The 10,398-nt window shown below is 40.9% G+C and overlaps 2 protein-coding genes across 2 annotated transcripts in view; one reads left to right on the forward strand and one right to left on the reverse strand.

Annotated features, from left to right (window-relative positions):
• The window catches only part of pcxb (pyruvate carboxylase b), a 248,629-nt gene that overhangs the window by 157,743 nt on the left and 80,488 nt on the right, over positions 1–10,398 (forward strand). The gene's annotated exons all lie outside the window — the stretch shown is intronic.
• Positions 1–10,398, reverse strand: part of LOC108267639 (leucine-rich repeat and fibronectin type-III domain-containing protein 4) — a 42,756-nt gene that overhangs the window by 19,841 nt on the left and 12,517 nt on the right. The window contains exon 3 of the mRNA XM_017471917.3: positions 2,528–4,278. Within this exon, the coding sequence (XP_017327406.1) occupies positions 2,528–4,251 (1,724 nt within the window). The 5' untranslated portion in view covers positions 4,252–4,278. The remainder of the gene's footprint in view (positions 1–2,527; positions 4,279–10,398) is intronic.

Below are 10,398 nucleotides of genomic sequence, written 5' to 3' on the forward strand. Positions count from 1 at the left end.
TACTCAACTCAAAATTACTCATGCACACAACTAAATGTAGCCATGAGATACTAAATCAAGGTTAAATTATATTTTGAATTGTTAAATGTTCATTGAATGTGCTCTGCTGTGAAGAACATTTTTGAAGGATGAGCTGACTGAATACTTATAGCTTACTTTAATTTAATTAATAATTTTATCCATAAAATATATGAATGAATAGTGTCACATTTATGTTTTGAATATTGGCCTTAGATGGAATTCTATAGTTTTTTGTGTCTGCCATTTCAGAGTAACATATAGTGATTACATCAAATTGTCGTATGATGGCTCTGGACTGCTGATAAATAATGCAGTAACTCTCCCATAATTTCTGAACAGAGGTCTGAATAACAATGTGAACAATTTCAGTATTCTCACTGCATGTGCTTAAGTCAACTCTAAATACGGCCTCTTAATAGTAAATACAGATATATTTTGTATATATTTTTAAAAATAGGTTTCTGGAACTCGAATGCACCACTCATGGCTGTGTGTTTCAGGAGAAGATCCTGATCTTTTCTTCCAGTGCCTCTCAATGTTGTGTGTGTGTGTATATATATATATATATATATATATATATATATATATATATATATATATATATATATATAACCATGCAAATTTAGATTGAGTGTAGTCACAAAAACTCTTCCACACAGACACAAGCCCTTGCTCTTACTGCAATAAAACAGAGATGGGAGTGTCGCTGAGCTGGTGACACAGAAACAGGCAATTATGAGGACCCTAGAGAAGAATAGAAAAGAAATAGACTAGAGCATAATGTATTAAGCGAGGTGTGGGTGCGGCTTTTCCACTCACTCATTCTTTACTCCTTGAACATCAATATGCTCCACTAGTCTAAATAGTGTCTTCATATGTCCAAGCCATCTGTCCCCTCCCTCCCACTCCATTCTACAGCCATCTCTCACGGAATATAGAAAAGATACCATGAACAGAGCAAGGGGAGGATCAGAGACATGGCTAGTCAGTTTAGATGTGTCCAAATATCCCCATTTTATGTGAATTAATTCTCATTATTTCTCAGCATTGGCCATCAAACTCTCAGTACCTCTGTTCTGCCTCTCCGTCCCTCACTATCCCTCCTTCCCTTGTTCTCTCTTATCCCTCATTTTACTTACAGTGTCTGCAGTAGTCACCTCTAATGATTCCTGCTGCCCCTCCCAGTGAAAGACGATCAGGTTGAGTGTGGGTGTCATCTCTCGTTGATAATGTGTGCTGTGATAAGCTGATAAGCTGAGAGATATATTGAACATTTTCTGAAAATGTCTAAGAGCAACTAGGCTGAATCTATTGCTGGAGCCTTCAGCAAGACAAATCATACCAGAATAGAATAGTGCTTCAGCCTCAAGTTTAACATCTAGCTTAGAGCAGCCTGGAGATGACAGCAGGAATCAGACCAAACCACTTCAAATGCATTACTACACCATTACAGGAAGTGCTGTGATAGAACATACTACAGTGCAATGTTTTTGCTTTGAGGCTGCAGATTGTTCTAGGAACATTTGCTGCATCGTCAATAAAACATAGGCTACATTTACCTCACTATGGTCGCACTAATGTGACCATAATGCCTATAAGGCACACAGACCTGTTTTTTAGAGCAGAGTGAACACAAAAATCTAGTTTTTAATTGGACTTGGTCACTTTTATAGCTGATATTTGTTAATGCAACTGAACTACAGAAAGAGCGTTCAGAACAGATTCCTTTTTTTTTTCTTCTTACACATCACCGCGCATACAAATTGTGCTGTTGGTTTCTTTTCTTCACCCACACATCTCTCAGGACAAAGGTGCCAATATTAACTGAAAAAAAGTAAAAAGGATAAATTTGGCCTGCTTTGCTTTCTCACACTAATAATGAACAGCTGACTTCTAATTTCTTTAATTACTACTGCATGCTCATCACAGTGCTGCTGCAGATATATCTACTGCTGTTATTCTATCAATAGTTTACAGTTCACAGACTTTGTGTATTGTGTACATGTTGTGTGTATAATTATTGTCCTACACTTGTCACACATGAATGTGTATTTGCACTTTATTTAGTCATGCAATTATCAAGTGGGTCACACATGTGACTGACTGTTTGCAAGGTTTGTTTCAAGGTCTGTTTTGAGTGAGATAAGAGTCACATACAAACATGAAAGTGAGCCATCAAGGCCGAAAGATTGCACCTGAGCAAATGATTAGAATTGACTAATAAGTCTACTACCATGAGTGACACATTTTTACTCATAAAGATATAATATTTCTTTCCCTTTTATGGAGTTCATTCATTTGATCTTTTGTATAATGTTATCAACTTGAATGAGGCAGTAATAGTAAAGAATAATTGTCTAAATATAGTGCTACTCAACATGATCTTTCACAATTAAATCTTCATTTCTGATGTCCAAGATAAAATGTACGTCAGGAATGTATTAGCTACAGTACAAGCACATCCTGTACTTGGTTGCAATTGTAAAACTTTGTGGGTTTTACTCACCGGTACACCAGAGTTTCATCTGCGGTGCAGTTGTACTGTATCTGGTACATCCAAACCAAGTATGCCCCTGAAAGTCGTCCTATATCCCACCGAACCTGTGCTGAGGTGGAGGTCACCCCCTGTACCTCCACAAACTGGTCCTCTCCTCCTTCACTCCCTCCATCCTCTACCTCTACTTCTTCTCTACCTTCCTGTTGGTCTGTGTTAGTGTCCTGGCTGGGGGTCTGCCCATTGGATGTTTTTCCTCTGGTAATATCTGATGAGCCTGGGTCACGGGCTAAAGACACTGTCCCATTCCCTCGGTGAGGAAGAGGGATGACCTTAAGGTCGATAATCGCAGTGGCTTCACCTGCAGCGTTGATTGCAATACAGGTGTAAGCACCATCATCACGGGCCACAGTCACTAGGAATTCAAGTGTCCCATTACGGAATGAGGTGGTACGACTAGAGTTAGCAATAATCCGATCATCAGGTGAGACCCAGTGCACCACTGGTTCAGGGTCTCCAATAGCTCGGCATTTGAGTGTTGCCTTTTGCCCCTCTAAGACCCAGAGTTTGTGTGTATGACGAGTAATAAGTGGAGGCTCACAGGTAAATTCCTCCTCAGGTATTGACCAAAAGTAGCGTCCTGCCAGGTGAATCGGAGTAGCGCAAGTCTCCATATCATCACCCCGAATCAATCTCCGTAACCAAAGCAGCTCACAGTTACAGTGCAATGGGTTTCCTCCAAAGTTCAAACTGATTACTGAGTTGTAGGGTGTAGGGCTGATCACTCCTGTCTGGGACCTGGCAAACAGGGGGTCAGGTGGTAGAGTCTGAAGGCGATTGGAAGTCATGTCTAACCGAGCAAGTTTGTAGAGCTCACCAAAGGAACCTTCTTCAATCTGGTCAATGAGGTTGTGATCGAGATTGAGCGTATGTAAGCTGGCCATGTTCTGGATTGCTTCCCATGGTGCTTTGTGCAGATTATTGTAAGACAGATCCAGGTCTTCCAATGTGAGGAGAAAATCATCAAAGGCATCATAAGAAATGTTTATAAGCTGGTTGTTGTTTAGAATGAGGTGCTGCAGGTTCAGCATACCCGCCAAGTCTCTTGGACCCAGAGCAGTCAGTCGATTTCCATCCAAGTGCAATGAGCGGAGACTTTCAAGGTCTGCAAATGCCAGTGGTTTGATGTAGCTGATGGTGTTTCGTGACAGTGTTAAATCTACCAATCCGGTCATGTTGACAAAATCTGTGCCACCCACTTCTCTAATGAAGTTGTCAGCAAGACGAAGCTCAACGGTCCTGCGGTCGATGTTTGGTGGAACAAAGAGGAGGCCCTTGTCCGCACAGAGTGTGCTCAGTGACTCTGAAAGGTTCCGGCACACGCAGTGAAAAGGGCATGAAGAAACTACGCCCCAAGTTTCCCCTGCCAGTGCACCAGGAATCCGTCCAATCAAAGCAGGTAGCAAGCAGGCACATGTGACCAGTGTCAGCCAATGGAGCGAGGGTAGAGGTGGGCTTGGGGGTGGTATGGATTGGGCCAGAAAACCACAGGTGTATTTTGGACACAGAGGTGTATCTGATGGTAAGAGTTTGTGTGATGGCTTAAGGATGGATGAGTAAGAATGGGTTGATCGATGAAAGGGGAGAGAAGAAGAGGAGGGTGTTTTACCTGGATGATGATGTAAAATGAGGGATGGGTATGATTTTTTAGATTGATGGGGTGGGGAGGCTTGCATGGTAGAAGGGGGGGTTAATCCACAGACCTAGAGGAAAAACAGAAAGAAAAGTATTTATGCACCAGATCCTAGATTTGTCCCCTTATGTAACATAAGCTACTTGAAATGGCAGTCTTTATTTTTCTTACTAGAGCTCTAATACAATATGTGATCATGCATGTTTGTCATTTGTTTCACGCTGTGTACAATCCTTGCTGCAGTGCAGAAAAGTACTTATATACATTAAGTTCTCAATATGTGGTTTATAGTGCATGAAATTTCTGCATAGCACAAAGTCATCAGTAGCTATATTTGAAACATGAACCCCTTCTGAAATATACAAATATTGTTGGTGACAAAAGTGACTTAACCACAACCCCGAAACCCAGACAAACAATGCAACCTGCCCCTGCAGTGCCCGATCCACTCTCCACCACTGAACCACTGAGGTATCACTGTACCACAGATCCATACACCAAATATCTCTTTGCAGTTGTATAAACCCTACTTGACAACTGAGAGGATCTTCTCATGAAATCTTTTCACTGAGCTTATCTTTATGCCTTGTAAGGATTTGAAAATATGGCCTTATGGCTGTGGCTATGAGTTGCAGTACTTTACTGTTTTTGCCTACAGAAAGACTTTGAGTCTGTAAGTGAAGACTAAGAAGATTGTGGCATGGTTATGCTGTTCTTTCTAATATAGATTTGCCCCTCACATCCAAAACCCATAATACAGTTTATCTAAAGCAATTTCAATATGAACCATCTGTAATGTGCTCTGAGTCATGGAGGCAAGATCCTTCCAGGATGAAAAAGGCAACTTAGAACAAAATATGTTGACCATTGTATGCTGCTTTAACACATCTAGCTAATTCTGTCATTCATTATCACTTAATGCTTACCGTGTGCAATGAAGTAGGCGCTGTTAAGAAAGCAGCAAACAAAAACAAAGTGTCTTTGCCGAGAGATCTTGATATATATATATATATATATATATATATATATATATATATATATATATATATATATATATATATAGATAGATAGATAGATAGATAGATAGATAGATAGATGTATATATATATATATAACACAATGCTACTGTTCTGCAGTAAACAAATTTGGTAATATTACATTGTTATTGTATTTCAGATTTCAGTTTAATAGACTGTATGTTTCTACCACGATAGCAAGTCTCATTAATAAGCCTATTCCCATATAAGATATTACTATAAGTAAGTACATATTAATAGGCAAGGTTAGAGAGAAGGAAAAGGAAACAAGTATAAGCTGACCGTAGTGCCACACACCCAGGTAGTTGCTTTGTCCGAACCCATCTATTTGTGTTATGCTTGATTTTGCATTGATACTGTGCCCTCAAGACTTTCCCCTCGTCTTCTATCTAATCTCTTTTACGCTATCACAGAATTGTTCCATACAATACACTGCTTATCGCACACAGCTTCTTCTTTCCATCTGCCTTTGGGGTAACGTGAAGCAATTTAACATTGCTTAAGACAACAAAACCCTCCCTTCTCTGCTCTTTCTCTCTTTTCTCTGCTCCCTCACTCTCCACTGTCTCTTGCTTTCATATTCTCTCTCTGTCTCTCTCACACACACACACACACACACACACACACACAACAATCTTCTCTTTCACTCTCTCTTGGCCTTTCTACCACTCTCCGAAGCTATAAGTCACCTGAGAAGTGATCAGCTAAAGCAACTTTTGTCCTCTTCATCCTTGGTGTATCGATCTGCACTGCCAGAATAAAAAAAGCACACCTCTTTTCACATCCTCGTTTTTTTCCCTCCTATTCTGTTCGTTTCCTTAGTCATGTTCCACCTATTTGTTTTTGTCGGATGTTAGGCATGAACCAGAGGGAAATAAAGTGTGGTAATCCCACTGGAATGAATAATTATATGCATTAAATTATTTTGATTGGGAAATTCTAGCATTCTCAGTTTGTTTGCTTTTAAGTACATTTTTGAGTTGTGTGTGTGTGTGTGTGTGTGTGTGTGTGTGTGTGTGTGCATTTTAAGCCAAGTTTTTAATGTCGTGTCAGTACATCTTTCTGCACTTAGCAATCCCCAGTCCAGTATTTGCCACCGTACACTTCCTTCTGAGTTGGAAATCACTGCACTGTACACTCAAATACCACCCCATGCCAACACACACACACACACACACACACACACTCAAACAAAACCATCCCTTAGCAGGCTCACAGTGTTCTCCAGCACAGCCAGTCGCAACACCATGTGACAGAAAGCTGTTTTGTGCAGTTCCACAGTGGGAAGAAAATACTTGTATGACCTCTGTAGACTCATATAAACTGCAGTGATTTTGTGTACATGCTGTAGGGAACAAAAGCGACTCCTGGGTAAAGGCGAATACTGTGATGGAAAGTAAACGAGTGCCGTGCAAAACTGGTTGCTGCTTTTCAATTACAGTGCTATTTTACCGGCATTTTCTGCAGTGCCCTGTGACTACTGTGGGCTAGCCGTCTCCTGTGCATTAAATCCTGCACACAAACACACACACACACAGCTTTAATCTTTCTCTTGGATGTTTAGCTATAAAGATAAAGAGCCAAAAAAAGGGCATCACCATCAGGAGGTGTTGTTTAAATGCCCTGACGCATTGACTGTCAGTCATTGAAAGATTTCGAGTGAAGTTTGAGTGTGTTGCACACTGATAGCACTAATTGGACCCTGTCAGTGCCAGTTTAACTGATATTTATGTTGATTTGGTGTTCAAGGTCAGTGGGAAAATGATTTTTCTGATTCTCTTATGAGCTGAGTGAATCTGTGAAGGAGAATTGGGAAGAGCAAGCAACCAACTCGCATCTCATTTCTCAACCTCTGCTCAACTTCTGTAGCAGGTTGTATGTAAAGAATGAAAGGTCTAAGCTGACAGGGCAAAGCAGTTAAACAGATTGACAGTGATGTGAAAACAGTACTCAGGCTTGTAAATAGTGAGTACAACAGTGTGCAGTGTGATATTAGGTGGCATAGAGAACGTTCCAAAATCAAAAGTTTATTCTGTTGAATACTGTGTATCAGTGCTCAAACAGTATATACACACAAGGTGAAAAATTAAAGGAAAATCAACCCCTCTCTCTCTCTCTCTCTCTCTCTCTCTCTCTCTCTCATGCTTGTCCCCTTTGAGAGATCATGATGAAATGGTGAAGCAATTCTATTCTAATGGGAGTGGTCTCTGAGGACTGTCTGAAGGCTGTAGCGTATCATTTCAATCATTTTCATCTTCAAACCATTCAGTCACCTGATTTTAATCTAACTGAACTAGAGATTTTGGACTGATGTGTTAGAAAGCATTCCAAAATGTATTGAAGCTGTTTTGGTGGCTCGCGATGATGGCCCTATATTTTACTATGACACTTTTATTTTTAGCTGTTCCAGTCATTTGTCTATATTTACCTTTCTATGTATGAGAGTGTGATAAGGAGAGGCAAGGGAGTATGTAAGTCTTGTGGATATCAGCATTTAGGTGATGTGTATATACAAAAGAAAATCATCATCAAAAGTTGACTGTGTAAACAAAGGAAAACCAAAGTGAGGAAGGTGATAAGAGGTATGAAGATCCATCCATCCATCCATCCATATTCCATACCGCTTATCCTACACAGGGTCACAGTAGAGCTTGGAGCTTATCCCAGGGAACTTGGAGCACCAGGCAGGAGACACCCTGGACAGGGTGCCAACCCATTGCAGGTCACAATCACACACATTCACACACTATGGACAACTTGGAAATGCCAGTCAACCTACAACACATGTCTTTGGCCTGGGGGAGGAAACCAGAATACATGAAGGATACCCCTGAAGCACAGGGAGTACATGCACACTCTGCGCACACAGTACAGAGGTGGGAATCGAAGCCCCAACTCTGGAGTTGAGAGGCAACATGCTAACCACTAAGCCAGGACATGGGAAAATAATAACAACTATGTATATAGAATCTCAATGTGCAGGTTGTTGGATTTTGTCCTTTTTCTGTAAAAGTGTCTGATTATAAAGCTGGTCATTTTCCTGATTTTGGCTTCTACTGTAGGGTGTTCCAATACTGTATGGGGTTATAGTTCAAAAGAGACAAATAGACTCAAATGGTTATCCAGAATGCTCTCTTTAAACCCCATGTGTATCCAAGATACTTCTCTTGACATTTGAGACATTACCAAGAGCAGAAAACTGGCTAAATGTGGCCATTTTCTTGTACAGTCCTCCTTTTAAAAGTTGCTGTGATTTGGGATTGTTCTACCCAGACCTCATTAGGTAAAAGTAACCCAGCCACCTTTCAGCAAGTTTGCAGTGCTTCACTGCACACTCTAGATCACCGGCCTTAGAACAAACTGACAACTTTCTGCAAAACATGATTTTTTTCTATAATAAGGTTAAGTAAATTGCATTTACATTTATTCATTTGGTAGACACTTTTAGTCAAATGCGATTAGCAAGTGAAGCAGAATTTAAAGCACGCACAGAGCTCTTAAAGGCGTTGACAGTACTGCAAGTACTGGAAGTTTCTAAAATATAATTGACTGTAACCGTGAGCCAGATAGTTAGAGGAAGAATAGTGGGCTGGAGTAAGTGCTAGTTCTCAAGAGTGTTATAAGCAGTAGTGAAATTGCAAATTATACACTCTTTTGAACAAGCATAATTTGCAGCAAGGTGCCAAGTAATACATGGTACCATGAGCAGGACGGGCCATCAATCTCCTCAACAATTCAGTCACCTCTGATTACTCTTTAATTCTTTTTTTATTTCCTCTCATATTTAATTGTACCTAGAAATTCTTCATCTGTGAGAAGGAAAATTGAAATGATGGAAGGTCAGGTCAAGTAGATTCAAATCATTAGTTAAGAACTTACGGAGAACGGAGAACACTTACGGTACTTGCTCAGGCAAGACTTTTTTCTGCCGCCTCAAACTCAACTCCTTCATCGTTACTATAAAACTGATCTAACTCTAAGTTTTGGCTGTTATGCCAGCTCAGCTTTGCCCCTTACAGAAAAGTGATTCATGCATTTAAAGATATTTCACATGTGCATGTGGATCCATTTTTACATAGACTTTTTTGCACATGACACATGCTTCATGTGTAGAGCACATTTCATCTGATTGTGTTTTCCATGAATAATTCTTTTTCTCATGTGATCACACGATCATGTTCACATGATATCATGAGTGCTATTTCAGGATGGAGTGCATCTTTGCATGTTTGAAATGGGGAGGGCATGGTGGCTTAGTAGTTAGCACTGGTGCCTCACACCTCCAGGGTTGGGGGTTCAAATCCTGCCTCTGCCCTGTGTGTGTGGAGTTTGCATGTTCTCTCTGTGCTTTGGGGGATTACTCTGGTGTCCTCCCCCAGTCCAAAGACATGTATTTTAGGCTGAATGGCATTTTTAAATTTGTCAGTAGTGTGTGAATATGTGTGTGATTGTAACTTGCGATGGGTTGGCACCCCAGGGCGTCCAGGGTGTCCCCCACCTTGTGCCCCGAATTCCCTCAGACAGACTCCAGGCTCCCTGCAACCCTGTGTAGGATAATCGGTACAGATGTTGGATGGATGTCTGAAATGCAAGTTTGATATGGTCTGCATTTATATAGCACTTTTTTTAACCTTAGTTGTTCCAAAGCGCTTTACGCTCTGTCTCATTCACACACACACTCACACACCAATGGTAGCAGAGCTGCCATACAAGGCGCTAACTTGCCATCAGGAGTAACTTGGGGTTCAGTGTCTTGCCCAAGGACACTTCGGCATGTGGAGTCATGTGGGCCGGGAATCGAACCGCCAACCCTACGATTAGTGGACAACCCGCTCTACTAGTTTTGGTGGATCTCAAAACTACTTGCCATGTGGATTTCCTAAAGGTCATGCATAATTAATCACAAGAATGCATCTGCTTGTGAGCAATGCTCAGCTCTATTTTTACACATCTCTGTTCCACTCTTCCATCTCACTTTCAACTTCTCCATCTCTCGGTTTTACACACACACACACACACACACACACACACTGTGCTGCTGCAGATAAAACTCTGACACCTGTCATCCATCAATGCCTTTGTAATTTCATGAGAGAAGGATGGATAGAAAGAAGGTGACTAGTTAAAGGCACAGGAAGAAGGAGCGAGTGTAT

This window comes from Ictalurus punctatus, chromosome 7 (genome assembly GCF_001660625.3).
Source record: "Ictalurus punctatus breed USDA103 chromosome 7, Coco_2.0, whole genome shotgun sequence".
Classification (NCBI taxonomy): Eukaryota; Metazoa; Chordata; class Actinopteri; order Siluriformes; family Ictaluridae; genus Ictalurus; species Ictalurus punctatus.